This window comes from Micropterus dolomieu, linkage group LG22 (genome assembly GCF_021292245.1).
Source record: "Micropterus dolomieu isolate WLL.071019.BEF.003 ecotype Adirondacks linkage group LG22, ASM2129224v1, whole genome shotgun sequence".
In the NCBI taxonomy this organism is placed as follows: Eukaryota; Metazoa; Chordata; class Actinopteri; order Centrarchiformes; family Centrarchidae; genus Micropterus; species Micropterus dolomieu.
Window position 1 is genome coordinate 263708 of NC_060171.1, and position 24312 is coordinate 288019.

The 24312-nt window shown below is 43.2% G+C and overlaps 3 protein-coding genes and 1 long non-coding RNA gene across 7 annotated transcripts in view; all 4 read right to left on the reverse strand.

The window, feature by feature from the left end:
- Positions 1-787, reverse strand: part of LOC123962142 (transmembrane emp24 domain-containing protein 6-like) — a 56349-nt gene extending 55562 nt beyond the window's left edge. Inside the window, exon 1 of the mRNA XM_046038079.1 lies at positions 171-787. Within this exon, the coding sequence (XP_045894035.1) occupies positions 171-374 (204 nt within the window). The 5' untranslated portion in view covers positions 375-787. The remainder of the gene's footprint in view (positions 1-170) is intronic.
- An 840-nt stretch (positions 788-1627) lies between these two features.
- LOC123962147 (palmitoyltransferase ZDHHC7-like) lies at positions 1628-8630 on the reverse strand. Of its 2 annotated transcripts, none has more exons than XM_046038091.1 (8): positions 8486-8630; positions 6899-6980; positions 5737-6042; positions 5520-5644; positions 4963-5059; positions 4223-4304; positions 3838-3968; positions 1628-3456 (listed from the first exon to the last, which is right to left on the reverse strand). In XM_046038091.1, the coding sequence occupies exons 3-8, from the start codon at positions 6034-6036 to the stop codon at positions 3277-3279; spliced, it is 915 nt and encodes a 304-aa protein (XP_045894047.1). In that variant the 5' UTR covers positions 6037-6042; positions 6899-6980; positions 8486-8630; the 3' UTR covers positions 1628-3276. The 2 variants fall into 2 exon arrangements, with proteins under 2 accessions (XP_045894047.1, XP_045894048.1); XM_046038092.1 differs by having other exon boundaries at positions 8501-8596.
- On the reverse strand, positions 4376-4952 carry LOC123962148. Its single transcript, XR_006822875.1, has 2 exons — positions 4734-4952; positions 4376-4639 (listed from the first exon to the last, which is right to left on the reverse strand). It is a non-coding gene; the product is annotated as an uncharacterized LOC123962148 (long non-coding RNA).
- A 2344-nt stretch (positions 8631-10974) lies between the features above and the next one.
- ankrd27 (ankyrin repeat domain 27 (VPS9 domain)) overlaps positions 10975-24312 on the reverse strand; it is a 36287-nt gene continuing 22949 nt past the window's right edge. Inside the window, exons 14-29 of one of the 3 annotated variants that reach the window (XR_006822767.1) lie at positions 22961-23043; positions 22758-22873; positions 21765-21857; positions 21306-21503; positions 19898-19951; positions 19266-19382; positions 19045-19089; positions 18847-18963; positions 18560-18754; positions 17293-17412; positions 16122-16295; positions 15488-15581; positions 15186-15258; positions 15036-15096; positions 13991-14628; positions 10975-13021 (exon numbers count right to left, since the gene is read on the reverse strand). Coding sequence is in view for 2 of the 3 variants with exons in the window: in XM_046037370.1 (XP_045893326.1) it covers positions 14041-14628; positions 15036-15096; positions 15186-15258; positions 15488-15581; positions 16122-16295; positions 17293-17412; positions 18560-18754; positions 18847-18963; positions 19045-19089; positions 19266-19382; positions 19898-19951; positions 21306-21503; positions 21765-21857; positions 22758-22873; positions 22961-23043 (2128 nt within the window). In the remaining variant the exon portion in view is untranslated. Of the gene's footprint in view, positions 14629-15035; positions 15097-15185; positions 15259-15487; positions 15582-16121; positions 16296-17292; positions 17413-18559; positions 18755-18846; positions 18964-19044; positions 19090-19265; positions 19383-19897; positions 19952-21305; positions 21504-21764; positions 21858-22757; positions 22874-22960; positions 23044-24312 lie in introns of all 3 variants that reach the window. The other 2 variants (XM_046037370.1, XM_046037371.1) reach the window with 2 other exon arrangements.

A 24312-nucleotide genomic window follows, 5' to 3' on the forward strand; every position in this document is an offset into this window, starting at 1 on the left:
TATATATATATAAAATACTACATAAAATAACTATATTTGAATAGAATTTAAAAATGCTACTATACTACATGAAAGAATCTGAGAACTCTAGAGAGCCTGAAATATTGTTTTTGTTAACGTTATGAACCTGCTGATGTGGAGAGAAACGTGTCGAGGCCTCAGATTCTCACCGTGAAGCTCACGTAGAATCTCTCTCCGCGGTGAGCAAAGTGCCAGAAACACTCCAACCCTGCAGAAGGAAGCACCACGGAGAAGTCGTACTGGTCGCTGCCCCAGAACAGCTCCTGGTCCGTCATGTCGGGGTGGGGGTTTGTCAGGGGCCCGCCGCCAACCGGGCCCCAAAACACCAGGACAAGAAATAAGCAGGGAAACATGTCTGAAGAGATGGAGACCGCTTCTCTAAATGAAAGGTGTAGAGGGTCGAGTCTGTGAGGCAGCGTGGAGAGATCAGAAATGATTAACTGGCACCAAACTGCTGCCTCCGTCAGTGGGAAAACTGGGCCTCCTTCACAGATGGAGTCAAAAACCAACCCTGCAGAGAGGGACTGAAGGAGGGAACAAAGGTCTGACCACACAATAATTTCACTACGAGGGACAAGCAAGAAGAAACAGCTCCCAAATACCTTAACCGCCCAACTGTGATTGACCCTGAGCTGTAATCAGAAGTGAAAAGAGGCAGACATTAGGGTTTTCAAGACATGTTAGGGGAGAGGAGGGTCAGGTTAAATCTAGACCCCAGAGACACTCCACAAAGACCCGAAACAGGGAGTCTACAACCATGTCTGCAGCTCTGTGTGGCTGTGCTTACAAACTCCCCCCCCTCTCTGTTCTATTGCAGGTTTGGTTGCTTTCTGCAATTGGTGTTTCCCACTGCTTTTCCCTGTTGTCCCCACCTTCCATCCCCCTTCTCTTGCAGGTCTTGTCCTCTGTGCTGTCTGTTTGTGGCCCCCCATCCCCGTGTCTGCCCCCCTGTCCGGCCCGCTGACAAATCAATGACAAAGGAGTATATTAATACTCTAATCTGTCTGGCACAACATGGTATCCAGCTCATCATACTCTATAGCAGGCTGCTGGGCAGGACAGGTTTAAAAAAAGAAACAAACAACAGAAAACAAACAAACTGGCCCTTCGGGCTAGTTGCTAAATGCTAACATGCTCTTGTTTAGCAGGTAACTATACTGGCCAAAGGTTTTAGGACAACTATTGAATTCAGGTGTTCCAATCACGCCCATGGTCACAGGTGTATGAAATATAGCACCGGCATGCGGACTGCTTCTGCAAACATTTGTGAAAGAATGTGTCGCTCTCTAGTTGTCGAGTTAATTCAGTCTGGACCAAAGTGGAGGACAGACCGACCAATGCCGTCATCCCTGGAGCTACGCTGCTAGCATGGCTAACAACCGCAGCCTAGGAATAATATGCCTTGATGCTTAAGTGTATTGTACAGAGATTTTCAGTGCAGCAAAACATGTAGATTGTCCTGAGGATGTTGCTAAAGAACAAGTCATGAGTTCACCGAAACCTAAAAGTGTTCATCCTCTGCGGAGCAGGAACAGCCGAAGTCCATTTAACCACGTCAGAGATATCGACCAGGAGAACAAATAAAAGCTTCGATGCTTTAAAGAGGTAGAGAGGAACTCGATTTATTAAGTGTCTGGAAACAAAGGGGCATAGAAAAGGCTCTGAAATGTCAGAAGATAAATGTACAATTACTCAGATTCACATGAACTATTGTGAAAAATATACATTGATTTAAATGAATGGTACATAATGTAAAGATTTCAATCTGGACGACACAATAATCAGTGTGATGTGCTCTCAATGTATAAAAAGGTTTGACAACAAGATTTTACTGGCATTTATTATTTTATTTTGGCATAACAACTTTTACTATCCCTTTTTCTTTTAATGTCCAACGGCAAAACTTCTAATAAATAAGTTCTATTTTTGGAACAGGCTGTCTTTGATAACCATTTGAGGGTGTAAAGGAGTCGTTCATCAGGTTGAACCAAGACATTTGACATGTTTGCGCAGTAACAAAGAGACGTTTAGGATGAGAACGCAACAGTTCTTGCATTAGGCCCAATCGGATGGGTTTATCCTGAGGAAACACATCAGCCAAAGTGAAAAACAAATGTGACTTTATAAGGAAAGAAAAAACCTTTGATTCATATTACTTGTAAGGAAGCAAAAAAAAAAGTGGTTTGATTATTTTTAGCACGCTTTTAATTTTCTAACATGATTTCTTAAAGGTTCCCTGTAATGTTTTACACCTCCAGTAGCAGTACGGAGCAGTTTGTCTGTCTCGTGCACGGCCGTGCGTTACAGTATTCTGATCTACAGGAGCAGTCAAGAAACACGAGTCAACAAAACGCAGAGAAGACGAAGAAGACCGCACGCTAGTAAACATGGATGCAAACAATACAGGATTTTAAAGATAATGTTGGTATTTCTAAACCTGGACTCTATTTTCACAGGTTTGGATTTGGAAACGATTAGTAGGTACAAAACGTTTTGGAGTCTGTGCAGAAGAAGCTTCATGCTTCAGAGAGGTGGTTGTAGAGGAACTATATTTACTCACATTTCCACCGCTGTCTTCCTGCCACAGATTGCCTCTTTTAACCGGGTTGCTACATGTTGCAGCAGCAGCTGGCTGAAACGATCTACTGCGCAGATTCCAAATCTTTTTCTACCCAACAGTCATTTTGACACCAAAATGATAAAGAAATACTGAATTTATCCTTTAGAATCCTCCAGTGAACGGCTTTGCAAGTATTTTATGAGGGATAAAACACATTCAGCACAATACTTTTTGGTGAGAAACACTGAATGTGAAGAAATCTCCACTTTAACCAGATGATGTCACTTAAATCATTTTTATCAGTTTGATATTTCATTTCATTGATCAACGTCAACAAACACAAAATGATTTCTGTAGTCAGTAACTGCTCTCAGAGGATCCAGCATCTTAATGAGCAGATTTTAAAAAACTTAAAGTCTGATTCATGTGGATGAAACTCTGTCCAAAGATTCTCCACACGTCCAGGAGAATCATTCTGACTGTCGGGATGATGCTGCCCCACCTAACAGGAAGGTGAGAGACCATCTGGCTTCTGGGCACTGCAGCAGAGTCTGAACCTGCTTTCTGGGGCTCAGAAACAGCCAACAGGTAAAAACAAACCCAGCGGGTCTCTGCAGGTTCATCAGCACCATGAAACACCGCCACAGCGGTTTATTTGGATTCACTCCGCTGTGCAGCGTTTGAATGACAGCTGGTCAGACGGAGAACTCCGCCCCGCCCTTCCAGGTGCGCCTCGGGAGAAGGGACGGTAGTTTGAGTCCAGCGAAGGGGCTGATCCACAGCAGCGACGGCCGCCCTCCAAACACCGTCCTCAGCCCCGCCCAGCGAGTCTGACGCTCCCACGTCGGCTTCTCGTTCTTCAGACGCTCGATCTCCTAAAACACAGACGCACAACCCGTTAGACAGACTCCTTCCTACAGTAAACAGGGTCTTCTAGCTGAGAGTGAAGACAACATGAGAAATCAATTATTCTGCATCTAGCATGCAGACAAACTTGTAAACACAGTTACTGTGTGGAATATAATTATAGTAGGATGTTCATTACTCATGTTCAATGCATCCATCTAGTGCTGCAGACATTCAAACACAAACCTCCTGCTGTTAGCCTCCTGCATCAAGTAGAAATTCAGCTTTAGATGCAGAGTAACCTTCACACGGATGATACTGTATTACATCCGTCCTCACAGGACAGACGGGGGTGGTGATAATTACTTATAATACAGTAGAACATGCAGAACCCGCGTTTATGCGCTCACCGTCTCGTCGTTGCAGATGGAGTGGAGCTGAGTGCAGAACATAACGGCTGTGAAGGTGAGGAAGAGGAGGGCCTCCATGCAGAGGAAGATCATCAGCATCATCGTCACGGGAGGGGAGAAATCACTGCACTCTGGACACAGAAAAACACAGTAAGAGTACAAGCCTGTACGAGAACAAAAAGGAAAATCGGCAGCTATCTGATCAAAGATGAATTTTACATCTGAGGCCGACATTTGTTAATTATGAGACATTAGAGCCTTTCCTGAACGTACCAAAGCTGGACTGAGGTTTGATGCGCAGCACCAAATAAGAAAAACGGGAAGAGGATAAAAGAACATTTGATATAAAGTTTAAATGAGCAGGGCAGCGGTTTTCAGGCCTCACCTCTCCACTGCACTCTGACGCAGGTGACGAACTGGTATCCACAGAGAGCCAGAGCGTGACTGGAGATTATAGCGATGTACATCTGTGGACAGAAAACATGTACCAGGAAATACAGTTTCAGCCCGTTATCATTTACCCACATGAGCGACAGAGTTTAGACGCCGTTGAATGCAAAAAGGTGCAAATGTTTTTTTTTTTAATGGCTAACAATGTGCACAAATACAGGCAGCGCAGAAGGTGTTTAAAGCTTGGCCCTCGGGTATCCGACAGCTCCCCTGCCCTTTTCTTTGTCTTCCTTTTTTTGCTTTCTGTCACTTAGGTGTGGCCACGTCAGCTGAAACGATGAGGGTCTGGAAAAACTAGGAGCGTTCTGGGGGCTCGGCGGCCTATAGACCCGCCCAGTGCTGCATCTGTAACCTGAAAGGTTTGCAGTCAGTAAGTGTAACTAACACTTGGTGGAGCGTCTGAGCTCCAAACACAGACCTGAACACAGGCTACTCTATTCACACACATTTGTCACCATGGTTACTTCCTCAGTCAGCAGACGAAGACTGACTCGTTTCCAGGAGTCGGAGATGAAAAAAAGAATATGGGAGTCATTTAACGATGCAACAAGCCCTCCCGTCTCTTCCTTTCATCTCTCGTTTTCCAAAAAATGTAGCAGTTTTCTGGTTGTCCTCTGCGAAAGTCCCTCAGAGCAAGAAAATCAGATAAGTGGCCACGGCAGTAAGTGAACTTACAGTGAAGAGGACGAAGAAGCGCTGGTTTTTCTCCCCGACACAGTTGTTGACCCAGGGACAGTGGTGGTCCATCTTGCGGATGCAGCGCTTACAGATACTGCAGAAGAAAAATAGAGAACATGGAAGTATTACTTCCTGACTAGACTAACTTATTATCTCTTAACACGCTCAAAACAATCACCTGGGCTGCCCGCTCCTTATCTTTAACAGATGAATAACAAATGAGAACGTGTGATGCAGAAGGCGCTGCTCATAGTGCTGAAGCCAGAGAGAATTATCACCAACTCTGCAGCTCTACAGAAGCTTTTAGATCCTCGTTAGGTTTTATGGCAGTTTCCTCTCTGGTTCAGTGTCGGTGGTGTGGTTCATCAAACAAGCTCAGATAAACCCGCTGTACCCGACCTGCTCAGCACCAAACAGCAGTCAGACGTAGTTAGCAGCTTACAAGACATTGAAACCAATGTCATGCAGTGGGACGATAATGGTGCTCTGACTCTGTTGGATGTCTGAATAGATTGTTTGCGGTCAGCTTTTGTGTTCGGCAGCTTTAAACTGACCTGCAGTGATGAGCCCTCTCAGGTTTGATGCTGCAGCATTTTGGACATTTGTAGATGACCTCGCCCGGCTTCAGCTGCAGACTGTCCATGTACTTTTTGGTGGCGTTTCCTTTAGGAACGGCTCCCTGAGAAGAGCACGGAGGAAACACGGACAAGTTAGTTGCAACGAACCCGAAAACAGCCAGCAGGCCTCCCTTAAAACCGTCAGCTTCCTCACCGGGTCGGACAGCATGGTGCGGAGGTGGGAGGCCAACGCCAGCACAGCCAGGCTGTTGAAGACCACGCCGTTGACCACGGCGTACCAGAAGCTCCTGGAGGGCAGCAGCATGACGAAGGTTACCACAAAGTCGGCGAAGAAGACCAGGGACCAGGTGATGAAGGCGCACACCATGCCGCAGCAGTCCCGGATGAACCAGAGCTGCTTTGCATCGCTTTGCAAACTGCTCTCCACCTCCTCCTCCCCGTCCAGCAGGGGGCGCTGCTGCTCCACATCTCTCAGCCTGTGGCCTGAGGACATCTTGCCCTGATGGAGGGAACAGAGGAGGAAAGGCAGGTTAAAGTTAGTATTTATATGTTCAAAGATAATTATAACTGGAAATTTCAGCTGCAAATAACCAATATTTTGTGCTAAAGTCAGACAGTGACACTGATTTTTGTGAGAAGCTCCATATTCATAATAATTAGGGGTGACAAGATCTCGTGTCACGAGTGTGGTTGAAATTAGCACAGAAGATGCCCCCGCCACTTTTTAAATCGTTTGTGTGGTACCCGGAGGAAACAGGAAACGCCGACAGAGAGACAGACAAGACACGAACAATATGTAAAGAACAAGTGCGCCGGCATGCGTTACTTTCTGCTGGAATAAAATAATCTTTTTCCAGTCATATATTTCATCACTGAAGTCTTTTTAAAACGAACCTTGTGAACATCGTCACATGTGTTGTAACATAAAAATGTTATTAGAATTATTCAGTTTCCTTCAAAATGTCATTCTTGTCTGCGTGCAACGCGCTCTGAAAGAGTACGAAAGCCACCAAAGGGCTCTTTGCAGTTCAGTCCGTCCAAGAAAATCTTCAGTTTGTTTGAAAACAAAAGTCACGATTTATGACAGCTCAAAACAGTTTTACAGCGTAGTCATTTGTTGTAGTTCCTCTCACAGAAAGAATAAAATCATAAATATAAGCACAAACCAAACAAACACAGGCACAAAAATCCTTTATGTATTTGTCAAAGAATATTAAACGTGATAAAAAAAAAAGGCTGCATGTCAAGTTAGTCAAGAATCAGAAGACAATCAAGTATTGTTTCCCTACATCCCAGTGAAGATGAATCTTAGCGAGGTTCAGCTTAAATCAGTGAGGATGAAGATGGAAACTTACTTGAAAGTTCTTCTACTTTACAGCATTTTCTCCTCCAGCTGCTCCACGAAGCCACAAGCTGTTTCGCCTCTGGCTCACATCTCTGTCCACAGCAGAGAGAAAAGTTCAGAGAGCTAAAGTCAAACCACGACCAGTGTGATACTAGGACCTGATAAACTTTCCCCGTTTTTAGTTCACGGTTGTAAAAACATTAATTACTTTCTTTACTCACAAACAGGGAGAATGCAGATGTTGAAGCTGGCCAAAGAAAACATTAAACGAGTACTCTGCTGACTAGTGGTGGACAGTAGCTATAAGTAGTATAGTATATTAAGTATATTAACTCAAGTACTGTACTTAAGTACAAATCTGAGGTATCTGTACTTTACTGGAGTATTTTCTTACCATGCCATTTTCTACTTCTGCTCCACTACATCTCAAAAAGGGAAATATTCTACTTTTAACTTCCCTTAATTTTCAGCTTCAGTTACTTTACAAAGGAAGTGTTCTGCACACAAAAACTTTAAAGCATATAAATTAAACTACACAACAGAGCAGCTAGTACATCAGCTGACTGACAGAAATGTAATTGGCAACTATTTTGATAACCGTTTAAGCAAAGTACAAAAATTTGAGCTTCACAGATTTTCTGCTTTTCCTTTTGATTATTTCAGTGTGATTTGAATCATTTTTAGATTTAAACAGACAAAACAGGGATTGAGAAGACATCACTTTGGGTTCTGGCCAACTGTGACAATATTTCTCACTATTTTCAGAATTTTTACAATCGAACAAGAAAAAACAACAAAATAATCAGCAGATTAATCGTGAAATAATCATTAAAGTCTGATAAATAATATACAACAGTACAATCCGGCTTTTACATGAATGCATGAGTAATAATAATAATAATACTCGTGATATATAATAGTACAACCTTTTTCTTTCTGCTTTGAGTAGTTTCAATACTTTAAGTTTCTGATTATACTTCCATACCTTCACTTAACATCTTTAATGCAGTTGTAAAAGAGTTTGTTTCTGTACAGGGAAGTTTTATTACTAGTTTTATGACCTGAATTCTTCTTCCAGCAGCTGCACAGCTAGCTTAGCTTAATGCTAACGCTTTCATTGTGGTTTAAAATGCAGACATCAACAATATCTGACCTAGCTTAGAACATTAGCATAACAACCCCAACAGCCACCCGATGTCCGGGGCCTTTAAACCGCATGAATCAGCCACATTTAGCTCCCGGTAAATCCTCTAACTTCAATAAAGTAGCTGTTAATACGTTTCGGTACCAAACGGGGACGTTATGACAACAAATGTTCAGCAGCTAACAGCTAACGTTAGCTGTTAGCTCAGCTAGCTCAGCTAGCTGTCAAATCTTTTAGCTACGAATCTTTCATCTTAAATATTCCGCCCCTGACAGATTAACTCATACAAGACCCGCAATTAACCATTATTTCCCCCGGAATGACATTAAACGTGAATAAACACGTTTAACCAGCAACATCTTCGTGTGTTGGCATTTTAACGCTAAAACCCTGACATGCAGCTCCGGGTGGTTGTTGTTGTTGTTGTTGTTGTTTCTAACCTCCATGACTCACCTTTTGCAAACACACCTCTAACTACTTTCCGCTCGGATGTTTTATCTTCTTAATGAATCTGAGATATTGGCAGTCTGACCCACTGAGCAGGGAACGACCCCGGAAGAAGAGCTGAGGGACGCGGCGGGGCGCGCGCACCGGTTATTCTCAGGGCTGCGGCCGAATTCCTAAACACCTTTCCTTGACTCCTTTCACTTCAAGGAAAGGTGTGAAGAAGAATCCACTGGGACTGATCAGAGACGGCAGTCTTCACTACTTTACTGCATCTCAGAAAATTAGAATATCGCAGATAAAGTTAATTTCTCCCTGCAATTTAAAACTGTTATATTTTAATATATAAAAGTGAAATATTTTAGGCCTCTTTTGTTTGTTTTAATCTATATGATCACAGTTTACAGCTCATGGAAATCAAAAATCCATGTGTCACACAATATTAGAATATCTCTAATTCATCCTCAGCACTGCTCCACTGTTTATTTACCATTGTTATAACTTTCATATGTATAATGTCTGCTGCCTAGCAGAATAATAATTATGCATTTTATTTGTAATTCACTTTATATTTAAACAAATCCCAGAGGGCTGCAGGATAAAAAATAAAAACACATGGAGAGCATGGGAGGGAGTTTCAAACTCAATCTCACTCTATAACCTGTGGCTTCTCCTCGGTCAATGAGTGTCTTCTGGACAACTGTCAAGTCAGAAGTCTTCTCTATCGCTGTGTTTACTGAACGATTTTCTCAGGTTGACATTTCTGTATTATTCATTCTTTATTTTTATTATTATAAATGACAGTGTTTGCATGTTCTCCCCGTGGCTGCGTGGGTTCTCTCCGGGACCTCCGGCTTCCTCCCACCGTCCAACACATGCGGCCTAGGTTAGTTTGTGACTCTAAATTGTCTTTAGGTGTGAGCGTGACTGGTTGTTCGTCTCTGTGTGGCCCTGCGATGGACTGGCGGCCTGTCCAGGGTGGACCCCGCCTTTCGCCCGATGTTAGCTGGGATTGGCTCCAGCCCCCCCGTGACCCTGTACACAGGATAAGCGGTTGACGATGGATGGATGGATGGATGATCATGCTTTAAGGCTAGCCAGTAATGGTGTTAGATTAGACCTGCTGTTATTGACTATTGTGTGTCCTGCTCAAAGGCCCAGGAACCCAGAATGTGACCGCGGTGTCTTTGGAATATTGGAAATGATTTATTAGGCCAAATGTTTCAGTGGAAATTGAAATGTTGTAGCTCATTTTAAAGCCAACGCTCAGGAAATATCAGCCTCACGTGTTACTCTACAAAATGACAATAAATGATTCTGTCTCTCTGACTTTAACTGTCTAATAAAAGTTAATGGGGAAAATATATCTTGAAAAGAAAAATCTTTCCAACAACTGAAGAAAGTTGTTTGTGGTCTTTTTTGTTGGACAGACCTACAATGAACATCGATTTTTAACTAGACGGTGAATCTAAAATCAAATCAAATATTAAACTCTAGTTTAGACTTTACTCCGGTATGAAACTGCAGTGATGTCATGATTTATCATTAGCTGATATCCAAAATGAGAGCAGACTTCTGTGAAAGCTGCTCTCATGTATCCTCGCTCACGGCTCCTCCGAGCTCGCTCCTCAATCCTCAGAGCAGAAATCAGAGCTTTGGAACCGCCTGCAAGATGGCAGACCTCAACGACTTCCGGTTCAAGTGAGGAGCCAGGAAATGTCAAATAAGATACTTGGGATGTACCCACAGAAGCACCTTTCCTTAGCAATCAGAAGATTCAACAGGCTCTCATTACGGCTGCAAGTTAGATTCTTCCAAGTCATTTCACTGAAAACCCAAACTGCCTGATACTGGACCCAAACATGAGTTTAAATGTTTCCTCCTGGTGAGTGCAATGCACTCAGAATTAGTTCTCTACATTTAACCTTCCTAACTGGGAGCAGAGGGCAGCCATTGTGCAGCGGGGAGCAGTTAGAGGTTCGGCCTTGCTCAGTGGCACCTTGGTGCTGGACTCTCTCTGATGATAACGGGACCAACTCCATCTGCTGAGGAACGTGTGATACGATCAAAATAGACCTTGTGGTAAAATCGTTTCCTCGACCGAGCAATAAAGATCTGGGCACTGATTTCCCCCACTCTCCGAAAGAGTAATTTTTAAATCTGAACAGTCTGTGAAAATGTGTTTTTCCAAACTGTGCAGCAGCAACACAGCTTTGAGCTTCTGAGTGTAAAGTGGGTTTTTGAAAATCCAGTACAATCTGTCGCTGAGGTTTTAAAACAGGGAGACAAAATGTGTGTGTGTGTGTGTGTGAATGTGTGTGTGTGTGTGTGTGTGTGTGTGTGTGTGTGTGTGTGTGTGTGTGTTAGATCTGCTGCACCATGATTAAAATAAAAATAAGCTGTCACAGAAATGTGGTCTGATTAAACTTCAACACTGCCAACGTGTTTAACGTTACTTAAACTTCTTCAGTGAAAAAAAAACACCACTGACAAAAATATAAATTAGTCTCAACGGTTTATTATTGGTTATTTGGGCGTGAATTAAATAAGGCACATTCACATCATCGTTAAACATCCAAACCTGAAAATAACAACAGTGGTACAAAATAATAAGACTTGACTTCTGACTGCGTTTGACATCCTTTCAGATTCAATTTGACACTGAAACGCAAAGACTCAGTCAGTCCTGTCACATCGGAGGAGAGTGGAAACAAACGCCGACCAACACTCAAAGAACAGAGGCCCAAAGAGGTCGAGGTCAGTTTGAACCGAAGCTTCATCCTCACCGAAACGGTCTGCAATCAAACACACTACGTGAAGTGGACACGCGACGTTAGTGTGAACAGTAACACTGATGGGGACACTTATACAGTACTGCAGCTCGTATATTCTAACGTAGCCGTTTTAAATAAGATGAAACATCTTCTGACGTTAAAGGACCAAACTGGAGGTTTTGCATGTTTTATTTTGCTGATTAACTTCTGTATGTTTTACATAATCAGCTCGATCTACCTGCCGGCTGCCGATGCGTTCAGTTCATCTCAGAAAAAACAACTTGAAACCATCAATAATGAATTATATAATCAATACTCCATCTTAAAAGTGAATGTGAGATCATCATATTGACCAACTTAATGCATTTTACTGTTCTGCATTATATCTGACCAGCTGCGTCATGTAAAAATAAGTTCATCTAATTTATTTGTTTTTAACTAAAAATCAAATACTAAATATCAATTCTTCTGCCAATTAATTTTCTCTTTTAATCAATTAATTGTTTATTAAATGGCAGAAAATAGTAAAAATGTTCATCACAATTTCCCAGATCCCAAAATAAAAACTTTATGTTCAACAGTCTGAAACGTACAGATATTCATTTTAAATTTTTATAAAACAGAGAAAAGCAGCCGCTTCTTTTCCGGTGGTCAACTAAATTATTGATCAGCTAATAATTTTAATCTCTATTGTTAACTACAATTTGCTGGGAACCTTTTTTATTTTGGACAATCATTTTTCTTTAAAAACTAAATCGCTAATCCAAATTATCCTCCAGTCTTTTCTTGTCACTTGTCAAAATCTTGGCATTACAGCGGCTGTTTTTAAGACTTTCCCTTTGTGGTGCGTTCAAGGATGCTTGGACCGAGCAGACTGCAGAAAAGTAACACGTTTGAAATGCGATGAAACAAACACGTTCATTCTCTCATCATTTTTCATATTACGTTAGTCATTTTTTGTTGTCAGTGTCCTTGAATGCATCATAAAGGGTTGGTATTGTTTACGGCTATTTAATTTCTTTTTATTATGGTGACCTTTTAGTATTCTTTTGATTTTTTATCAGGTATTTTTTAACCGATTTGATCCATGTGCAGCTTTCTTGGTCAGGACACTCCTGTGTTAAATATACTCTTGGAGTGATAATGTAACTCTGGCTGCGAGGGCTCATCTACCTGCAGCAGGTTTTAAGTCTCCGCAAGCTGATTCTCTCAGAAATAAACTAAAATCAATGGTTGAAAGGAGGGAAATGATTTTGAAAATAGCAGGGTGGTAAAATATATGATTTGCTATTAACGGCTATAAAAACCAGCTCTGCGATCCTTTAACTTGCTCTATGTGGAGAAATAACACATTCTAACGTTCAGGAGAAGCCGAACCTCTCTGAACACACGACCATCAACTAAGGTCATAAATAACATAAAACTATCCCAATAAAAATATAAGTGGAGTAATACGGTGCTGAAGGAAGAGCCAACAAACATCTAGTATTCAAGTAAAAGAAAAACAAAAAATGAAGTCTGCTGCTCCACAGCTACAGTCGAGACACTCGAAACAAAACTAAAGCAACAACCAAAATAACATCCATTTGCATCCCTTTTTCTTTCTTTTGAAGGCTTGAAGAAGAAAAAAGTGCTTTAAACTCAGGCGAGAGGAGGAGGAGGAGCCACTGAGGCCGCAGACCTCTTCAGGCTGCAGGAAGTCCGTTCAGGTTACCGTCACAACATCCGCTCACCGGTCACAGTGAAATGCTGCTGTTTTAAGGACGCAGAGCTGAGACATAATGCAGGAAATGATCAATCAAAAGGTTCTTCCCCAATATCTGATCTGAAATGTACAAAATCTTTTTCAGCTGTTTTTAGTAGTTTGGGGAATTTGGGTGCAATAAAGCGTCTTCTAAAGCATCGATGCTCTTTTCCCTTTAAACTAACAAATACAAGAGTAAATCACTATGAAGGAAAGGTAGCTGGATTTGATGAGACAGGCGGGACGTTCAGACCTAGGTTCAACTGATCCACATTTAGTTTAACAAAATAAAACTGAAATGGATTCTGCTGTTTTCTGTCACCTGAGTCAATTTACTGACACAGAAAAAGCTCCTGGAAGCTGTCGGCTGTGTTCAAACATCAGCTGTGACCAGGAGGGAATTTAGACATTTGTGGTTGCTATTAGGTGACATAACACAACACAGAAAACTGCATTTAAACAAGTGTCACTGTGACTTTAAAGGGACAGTACGCCCAAATTAAGATCACATCTTCTCACTTTCCTGCTGTGCAGATAGTGTTGGGTTTATTTGTCTTCAGACTGATGAAGGTCTTTGCTTTTTCCCCCTTGTGCCTCCACACCAACACAACGGAGGTGAATGGGCATTTTGTTTGTGCTTCTCACAGCGTTTAACGTGTCATTTAAATGATTAAACGGCAACGTCCACAGTCATTTTGGATTTTTCACTTCAACTACTTCCTACCAAAGAAACAGTCCGTATGAAAATGGCTGTGTGTTCTGTGGACGATCCAGAGTAACGGGGGACACGGTTTGATCCTGAAACCAAACTTATCTGCAGCAGGGATAAGTGAGAAAATATATTGTCTTGTAAGTTGGGTGAACCGACTCTTTAACCGTGTTCGATTTTGCACGTCTGCTTTGTTTCTGCAGGATTAAAAGCGTTGAAAGAAATGTTTTCAGGTGCAGCTGGAGCCGCTGTCACATCTGATCTCCAGCTGTGTGCTTTCGTTTTACCTTTTGGCAGACTTTCAGTTTTTGTGCGACTCCTCCATCATCACAAATCCTCACAGCGCCTCCATTTCAGTCGCCGCCTCCGTGATTCGACTCGTCTCTGGTGTTTGGGTGGCGTCTCTCTGATCGCCTCCATCAGTCTGGATTGTGGGGTGGAGGTCAGCGGGGCAGGTGGGACTGGAGTCTCCGTCTTCGCCTTCTGACTGCAAAGCCTCTTTATCGTTATGAGTCCGGTCGCCGGACGACTCCAGCTCTCCATTTAGAGGGCAGGGACTCTGACGGCTGGTCTCGGACGGCTCGGTGGGGTCACGTGACTCACGGTCATTGGTTGAGGTGTGTGTAGGAGGCACATTGTACGGCGAGGATGGGGAAGCCTCGCCGCCGCTGCTGCAGTTAGAGTCGTCAGCGGAGTGCGTATCGTCGGTGTCAGGCTGTGTACCGACTCCGGGCGTCGGAGTCGTTTGGGGAGTTTGTGTCGGCTCCGGCTGCTCCGGCTGCTCCGGCGTTTGTTCTCCTGAGTCCAGGGTGTGACAGCGACCCAGGGGCCGCTCTCTCAGCCGGGGCCCGGCGTCCAGGCTTGCTGAGGGGCTGCTGACTTCCACCGTCTCCCCTCGCCTCAACCTCCTCTTGTCTGGATTCCCCTGGGAAGAAAAATCAAGATCAGACCAGAAGACCGGGGCCGAGTTCAGGTCGTAAAGGAACAATATTTAAAAACAGGAGCGTCTACAATACTTTTCTACCGAGGGCGGCACCAGAGGAAGGTCTTAGTTTCACAACTTTATTGAAATAAGCAGATGTTGTTGCCTAACGGGTTTATCCTCTGTACGGTGGCCATGTTGGGACATCTCAGCACTACAGAGTCCAACATGGTTCTACTTTCATCAGTCTCAGCGGTACTTTGAGTTTAAAGCTATTAAGACAGCAACATGTTAGCATTAAATGTTCGTGTGTTCTAGGATTTCTGTCAAAAAATCGGTGTTGATGAGATATAAAAATCTACATTTCCAGAGCCACGATGGCTGAAAACAGACAGGGATCCTAAGTGTACCTGGTTCAGGGCTGAACTCCTGTGTGGAGGACCAGAGGAACCTTTCTTCATCTGCTGAATCCTGAATCAAAGCACATTCAAACACAGTTAAGTACTCATTTTATTTTGCTTATCTGAGTCCTGAAGCTTGTTGAGAGGCCACCTGCTGACCTGGTCTGGGACAACTTCTGCCTCCTGCCGTTTGCGTGATCCTGCAGCCTCAGGCACTGGACGAACGAATGAGCTGCGGCGGCCACAAGGGGAAGAAAATCCTCAATGACTGACTGGGAATTTCGCTGGATTTGAGATATAATCTGAAAAGTTTCGCTAAAAATCTGATCTGATAATAACACATGCCGTCTGTCAGAAAACTCAGCTTGGATTCATCGTTTTGTTCCAAAGCTGGAAATAAATTACACCTTCTCTTGGAGGCAGAGTGGACAGCATTAATGCAGTAATCTGATATTCGTTACCCAGAGCTCCTTTGGGCACAGAGAGGAGTTTGATTGGTTCAGCATCGGGAGAAAGTCCAGACGCTTTCTGCAGAGCTCTCAGGATCTCCGTGTTCTGCAGAAGAAAAGTGTTACTGCTCATTCTGACCTTCAGCAATGCTTTGTTTTATATTGCACCGCAGCTCACTTCTGACTCATTTCAAATGATTCTTCAAAACACTGGAACTCTCTTTGTCTTTTTGTTGATATTACAGCTTAGATTAGGTGATGGTTCACTGTCAGGTGCAACAGAAGACCTTCATAAAGACCCTGAGGAAGCTGTCGACAAAAAACCCACAACTACTGAAATGTAAAAAAAGTTCACCAGTTTACCAGTATGGTGAACAGAATATTCATTTTCCATTAAGTTTGTCTTAGTTATATATTTTATTTTAGTTCATCACATCATATTTACACTTCAAATTGATTTAGATTAAGGTAGAATGATTTCATGTCCAATCTGTACATGACAGTTCCTCTTAAATCACTTGTACGTGCTGTTTCAGAAAGAATCTGTGTGTACTGGTTGTTGTGAGTCTCCATGTTCTGCTCCTCCACCCCGACACACTAAACATACGGTTTATTAAATTGTGCCTCAGTGTTGCTGCTGCACCACCTTGCCGCCCAGTTCGTAGGCGCAGTCCAGCGGCGTCCTCTGCCTCTTGTTCCTGATGCCGGCCGAGGCTCCGCCCCTCAGCAGCAGCTCCACCAGCGCCTGGTGTCCGCCGCGCACCGCCTCGTGGAGGGCCGTGTTCCCCTGAAGGTTCACCACATTCACCAGCGCATTACTCTGCACAGACAGAGATCATCCGGTCATCAAACAGAACTCAGTGTCTTCCAGAAGCTGCGACTTCTGAAGTGACGGCTTCTTGTCACTCAGACGTCTTTGACATTAATGTTCCTTACAGCTTTATCCAGAGCAGACGGACATTTACAGCAAGCACCACGATGCTCGCACAGCATCATGCCGTTGGCATCGTGGGGGTATATAAGTAGACACATTTAGTCGAGCACTGTCCGAAAGGTGGGGTATCCGATTCAAACTAACACATGTTTCTCCTCAGGTCTGCTAGCTGTCCGATCGGTGTACGCACTCAAAACAATCCAGTGTTTGTACAAACTGAAGATACCTGAACTTCTCGTGCTGCTTCTACTCCAATAAACTCTTGAACGCCCCTTCGGATCAGCTGTAAAATGCATCATCAGAAAACTGAACACAGGCTGTTTGTCTGACTTTTTAGAGATACGTGCTTCTTACAGGACCACAAAGCTACAAACATATGATGATCTTATAGACCATGATGCATTGCTGTAGATTAAACTACCCGACAGGATTGAAAGGAGGTAAAAGGAGCTCAACCGTAAACTTCAGTCAAATCAGTAAAATACAACATCCACATTAATGCAGCAGGAATATTAATCTGATATAACAAAGAAGAACTGACAGGAACATTTTACTTTAAGTAAATGTAAATACTTATGATACTGACACACTTTTACTTTGTTTAACCAGGTGATTTTCATTGAGACTAAAATCTCAAATGCAGGACTTTTACTTGTAGTGGAGTACTTTAGTGTGGTATTAATACTTTTACTTAAGTAAAGGAACTGAAAACTTCTTCTTCACTGTCGACAATGGACGACAACTGAAAAGACACAAAAGCAGAAGAAGACATCTCTCTTCATGTGTTACCATGTGCGGCTCTGGTCTTTAATGTGACAACATTTAACTTGATTCATCAGACACGAGACCGACGGGTTACCAGGAAGGGGTGCAGAGTGAGTACCTGTAACAGGATGCTGACCGTCTCCAGGTTTCTACAGAGACAGGCTTGTATTAGAGGTGTATTGCCATAGTGATCCTTCTTGTTCAGCTTGGCGTTACACTCAAGCAGCAACCTCACCACCTAAACACACGCACGCACACGCACGCACACACACACACACACACACACGAACACACACGCACACACGCGCGCACACACACACACACACACACACACACACACACACACGAACACAGAATATCCACAGATTCATCTTCCTTTCTGTACTGCTGTATTTCTGCCACAAGGTGGTGCCAGGCAACCTGTCCTAAAGCATGAAAGAGACATTTTCTAGGTGAGCGATATCAGGATGACCTCCTTCAACATAACACATCAGTATCAGTAACACGGCTCAACGCAGTGTAACACAGCACCAGCAAACCTCTGCCTTAGAAAGCCCTGAGGATGATTCTGCATCCATTCCAGGTTTCAGTAAGATTTCATATTAAAACCTTATTAGTTGAGTAATGATAATCCCATTATAATGTACAGAAAGTAACAAGTAATTGACCCTGGTATATACTGGATACACTCCAGAGTGACACAACATGATGATAAATACTGTGAGACTGCTGAACGCTGAGGTAGCCTTCCCTTTATTATCTGTGGCTGTATAACATCACTGTGTGCACTTTTTTCTTCATGACAATATTTTCTCATTATATTACTTTTGCATCAATTAGAAAACGTACGTCACAATACATCTTAATATTGCAATAGAACATTTCTCCATATCCTCTCCTACAACAGCCTGTCAATCAAAATCAACAGACGGCTGAATAACGTCGTGACAAAAGTAACCGTTTCCACAATTACTCTAATTATGTTCTACTTTACTTTCCTGCATTTCTATGTGAGAGTGTCTGAATTAAAGCTGTTAAGCTTATGAAGGGCCCTCAAATGGAACAATCAGTGTGCCTGCAGCATGTACACTAGCCACAAACTGAATGTTTCACCTTTACCATGTAAATTAAAGTTATGTCGCACCGCACCTGTCCCCAGAATCTCAATGTGCTGCTCATTACAGAGTAAGCTGCTGTCTGTTTATTGTGAGTCAGAGAGGACAGATGCGTTACCACAAACTGAAATTAGACCTACATTTAAAAGAGTGTTGCTCTGTATGAGTCGGCCTGAGGCTCGGTGACAGACCTGGTTAAGTAAAAAATGATTATTATTAACTGACAAACCGCCCCGCTCTCAGGAGCAGTATTTGTAGCTTCCCTCCTACCTGGATGTGGCTGTTCTGGCTGGCCAGGTGAAGCGGAGTGGCGCTCATGTTGGTGCGGGCGTTGACGTTGGCTCCGTGGCGGATGAGCAGGGCGGCCAGCGCGGAGTGGCCGTGCAGGGCGGCGACGTGGAGCGGCGTGAAACCCTCAGCGTTACAGCTGTTAACGCCGAGCGCTCCGGCCTGCAGGACAGACAGCTGCGAGACACGCAGGAGACACAGCATCAGATTAACGGCATGCGTGTCGTTTCACCGTCAACGCGTCAACTCAGACGTAGTTTCTGTCAGACCTTCTGAGTGGGAGCGCAGTTCGGACACTGACACAGCGGGTGGCAGAGCTGAGCCTCGGACCGAAGCTCTCCTTCATCCTCCTCTTCGTCTTCTATCCACTCCAACAGGTAACGCACCTGAACACACACACACAGATGAAAACAGCACTTCTACAGAACAGACGGAGAAAATGTGACGTGCACTGCTTCTGCTCTCACCATCTCCACGTCCCCGTCTGCCACGGCACGCAGCAGCTTCTCCACCTGTCGATCACACACGGCGCCAGTCAAACACACGGAGGGGGCCTCTCGTGGAGGTCGGTACTACGGTTTATACTCCAACTGCTACTACACTTCATTTATTACGACTATTATTACTTCCCCCAGAATTGATGCATTTCCGTATTGATTTGGAAGCGTTCGCTGTAGTGTCAGGTTACCTCTCTGTGTCGGACCCGTTCTTCCTCTGGTTTGGCCTCGGAGCCCAGAGAGGAGGTGCTGGAGACGGAGGAGCGACGGCTGCTGCAGTCTGAGGCCTGAGGGGATCGGCTGGGAGACTGAGAGGAGGAGGAGGACGCAGAGATACAGTATCGGTACAGGTTTGTCACTGAGGCTTTAAACTTCAAACCGTCAGACTCAACAGGTGTAAAAATCTATTTCCATTTGAAAACAGTAAGATCTGCAAAAAACGACTGTGGAACAGAGATCTGAATCTACCCTAAAGTCTGTTTTCATGGGGAGAAATGCTCAGAAACTAAACATTTGTAGTTTTTTTTCTGTTCACATGTTGTTCTGCTGCATCTGATGCTGGATTTCTGCTGGATCCTTTAACAACGCTCAGGTATTACAACCAGATCCTTAACTTTTTTAAAGAGCTATATATCTAATCATTGAAAACACTCCTGTGGCTGAAGCAGAAGTTGTAGCAGTAGAAAACTTTATTATGTATGATGCAGAAAACTGGAATTTCTACTCTTGTTCCACACTGAATGAACTGAGAATGAACTCATCAGGTCTGGAGACTGTGACCTCTGACCCTTCAGTTCGCCGGTGAGAGGAAAATCAGACTCACATCGACTCCGCTGCGCTGCCGGCCGCTCTGAGTCGACTGCAACACCATGAGGATCTACAAGAAGATAAAACACACAAGTTATTTTCAGGCAGGCGGCTGCTGTAGGAAAATGTTTCAGAATCTGTTCTGGTTATTTCAGCTGATCTGAGATCAGGTTCTCTGCGGGATGAATCCTGCCTAAGAGGATCAGTCAGCTCTGTTCCCACGACCCGGCCGCTCAGCAGCTGATCAGATTAGTTAAACTACAGAGCTCTGAAACATGAAAACAATGTCAGCTTGGATGATGTTTGGTGACCAGCAGCTTGTATTACGTCTCTCTGTCGGTCGGTTCCCACATTTAACAAACAGCTTCAAAGTCTGACCGCAGCACCGCTGTGTGTCGTTGGTGTTAAAGCCTCCGATTCCTCTGCAACGTTGAATATTCATGACTATTAGCAGGGTTGGAAGAAGTATTTACATCTTTTACTCAAGTAAAAGTACTAAGTGAAGTGTGAAAATACTCTTACAGGTCATAGTCCTGCATTTAAAAGTAAAAGTACTCAAAATGCAGAACTGCCCATTCAGAGTAAGTTATTTTACTTGATTGTCATTATTTATACATACATTTGCTGTAAATAAGCCTGTTTGTTTAGATTCTTAATTATACCACGGCCTTAATGAAGACGTGTCTGTAAATCTGGGCGGCACAAGCATTTCAGATCAATTTCTAACCAACCTACATAAGTACAGCGACACGCTCAACAAATGTTCAAATCTTTAGGAACAGAAACTCTGGCTTCATATTTTTCACTCCATAATAAGCAGCCAGGGTAACAGAGGCTTTACTTCAAATTATGCTTTGCTTTTGTTTGTTAAAATCTGCTAATAATGCACAATCAGTGAGGAATTACGACTTATTTCAGATTAATAAAAACAGTATTTTGGGAAGCAGAAGAAAGAAGGGAAGCTGTCCCAGGTGACAGGCGGACTCAGCCTGGTCTCTTCTGTGTTAACGGGGTAATAAATGTTTTAATCAGCTGTTCACAGAGACTGCTGGACTCCAAAGGTCGTCATTTTGAGTGTTTAAGCTGCAGAAAGCAGCTTCGGATGACGCTCGGGTTCCATTGACTTCAGCTGGTTTTGATTGACTCTGACCACCAAGTGCAGGTCCAGACAACAAAAAGGAAAGAAATCCAGACAGCGTATGAAAATGGATACGACTGGCTTGCCCTAAAATGCTGACGAGCTGAGCCTCAACACAGAGATCCAGAATAGCTGAAGTTACCTGTTGCTGAAAGTTCTCTAAAGTGAAGACCTGTATCTGGCTTCCTTTTGAGGCTCACCACAGTTTGAAAATATATTCAGGGCCAAACATCTGAAAACTACAAAACATTTTGGTACAGTTCCAGTCTGTTCGTGTGCTGCCGACCTTGGAGTTGAGCGCACACTGCAGCGGCGAGTCTTTGCTCTTGTTGAAGATGTCCGTGCTCGCTCCGTTCTCCAGCAGCACCTGGATGATTCCCTCGTAGCCCCAGCGGGCCGCCATGTGCAGCGCCGTGTCCCCTTTATCGTTCTGCAGGTCTAGACGGCACATTTGGACGTCGTAGTACACCAACGCCTTCACACACTGACACACAACACAGCACGGCCGCCGTCAGAGCTCAGAAACATCGATTAACGGATCCATTACATTCTGCATCAATGGATCAATTAATTAACTGCTTGGTCTAAATAATTTAACATCATTTTACAAAAAGATTTCATAAAAAATGATTTATTAAAAGAAGGACCAATAGATTTTCTGTTCGTTGACAAATTCAGTCGCATGTATACATGTTGCTTTGTATAAAGGTGGTTTTGATAAAGACAAAGTGAGTGTTTGACTTACGTCCTCGTGTCCGTACATGCAGGCGAGGTGCAGCGGTGTGTTTCCGTTGTTGTCCTGAGCGTCTGTGTTGGCCTTGTAGTGCAGCAGCAGCAGCTGGAGGACAGAAGATTTTTTTATTAGTAAATTTTAATGTATGTTAGTAGTATTATACAGCAGGTTTGCCATTGTTTTTTAAATTAATCTGAAAAAAGATCTTTACAGTTACACGATTAGACAACATGTGTTCTTATTGTTGCACTTTTTAATTGTGCATCTTAAGAGTCTTGGAATGTATTTTTGGTGTGTTTGGTGTTCATGTCTGTAACTCTACTCTGTCAACATGCTGCTAATATGGTCAGGTCTGTCTTGAAAACCAGGTATGAATCTCAATTAGATCATCGCGTTAAATCATAGTTAATAATAAATAATCCTCTGAGCCTGCAATGGCTGATTTCTTTTGGCCACCTGGGGGAAGCAGAAACAAGTTGTGAACACTAATATTTCATTTCACTTCATCTTTTAAGTTGACATGTTGAACAGTTGCTTATTTCCACATCTAGCAGCTACAGAGCAACATGACTGTTCATTTGAAGTCGTGTTTGGGTCACTTGATGAAGTTGAGTCCATATTCTCTCTCTTTTAACTCTGTGTTTGGTCTCCACCACCCCCTGAGGGATATATCTGGCTCTTCAGCTGCTAAATGCTCCACCATGTTCACCAGCTGCTCTCTAACTGTGGCTTTTTACAGCTTCTTCTCTGAAAACGATGCTCTGAGAGCTCTGGCAGTGAGCCAGAACAGCTGGACACAAACTATGAGCTGAAACTCACAATAAAGCTGAGTAAAACTGAGTGAAGCTGCATATTCAGCTGATAATTCACTGTAGGTCCATCAGTTCCAGTGACACCTTTCACACGGTCTTCAAATTGTTATTTGATTAATTTGTATTATAAAAATATCTATTATGCTGCTTTAAATAGTTTTACTGTAACTCAAGAGTGTGAGTGTGTTTTCACCGTGACTCCCTGGTATCCCCGCTGGCAGGCCAGATGCAGCGGTGTGAGGGCGTGGTAGTCTGTGGCGTTGACCGGCGCCCCTTTACGCACCAGCAGATCGATCAGCTGAGACTTACCTACAACACACACATTTAACATGTCGATTGGAAATCCCATCGTTAAAGTATGCCATGTTTTACCCGTGTGTGTTATGAGCTGCTCACCACAGATCGCGGCGACGTGCAGCGGCGTGTAACCTCGGTCATCTCTGGAGAAAGGTGTGACGATGGACGGGTCGTTCAACCGCCTGCAACAAGAAGCCAACGACCAAAGTTACTTTACAGAGGTAGCATATGGCTGAGCAGGTTGATTAGAGAGCGTCACTCTTAATGAAACTCAAAAGGTGGAAATGTGATCTCAGTTACAGTGACGAGGGGGGAAATAACGAAAGGAAGAAAATATTTTCAATGATCTTTAATGAATAATCTGTCTCTGTAAAACTGTGTCAAAGGTTGTTCAAGTTCATTAAATGCAGTAAAATCACACCCTGCTCACAGTTTTCTCAGGGTTATGTCAAGTATTTACATGCAAATTTAACTCATTTCCCAAAGGACTACACTTGAAGAAAATGCCGTTTCAGCAATGTGAAATAATCTCGTTTAATTTGGCAAGATAGTCTTAAAACTTATAGGAAGGCCCTCCGTAATGCCAGAGCAGCGTACTACTCGTCATTAATAGAGGAAAATAGGAACAACCCCAGGTTTCTTTTCAGCACTGTAGCCAGGCTGACAGAGAGTCACAGCTCTATTGAGCCAAGTATTCCCATAGCTCTCAGTAGTTACGATTTCATGAGCTTCTTTAATGATAAAATTCTAACTATTAGAGACAAAATTCACCAAGACCTGCCCTCAACTGGCACCGACTTATCTCTTAACTCAGGAACCTTAGAAACAGCTGTAGAACCAGATATATGTTTAGACTGTTTTGCTTCACTCAATCTTTACCAACTAACTTCAATAATTTCTTCATCTAACCATCAACCTGCCTCTTAGACCCCATCCCGACTAGGCTGCTTAAAGATGTTTTACCCTTAGTCAGCACTTCTATACTAGATATGATCAGTCTATCTCTATCAACAGGCTATGTACCACAGTACTTTAAAGTAGCTGTAATTAAACCTCTTCTGAAAAAGCCCAACCTTGATCCGGATGTTTTAGACAACTATAGACCTATATCTAACCTTCCATTTCTCTCTAAGGTTCTGGAGAAAGCAGTTGCTAAACAGCTGTGTGACTTTCTACAGAGCAATAGTTTATTTGAGGATTTTCAGTCAGGATTTAGAGCTCATCATAGCACAGAGACAGCACTGGTGAAAATTACTAACGACCTCCTTATTGCATCAGACAAAGGACTTGTCTCTGTACTGGTTTTATTAGATCTCAGTGCTGCATTTGATACCATTGACCATCAGATCCTATTGCAGAGACTGGAACATTTCATTGGCATTAAAGGAACCGCTCTAAGCTGGTTTAAGTCCTATTTATCAGATCGATTTCAGTTTGTACATGTTAACGAT

Excerpts from the sequence above, each read along its gene's own strand:
- LOC123962147 (XM_046038091.1), bottom strand. The coding sequence starts at position 6,036 with ATGTCCTCAGGCCACAGGCTGAGAGATGTGGAGCAGCAGCGCCCCCTG. Across the intron at positions 4,305-4,962 it reads GCTTCTTCGTCCTCTTCACT|ATGTACATCGCTATAATCTC; the intron begins GTAAGTTCACTT and ends TTCTGTCCACAG. Across the intron at positions 3,457-3,837 it reads CCATCTGCAACGACGAGACG|GAGATCGAGCGTCTGAAGAA; the intron begins GTGAGCGCATAA and ends TCTGTGTTTTAG.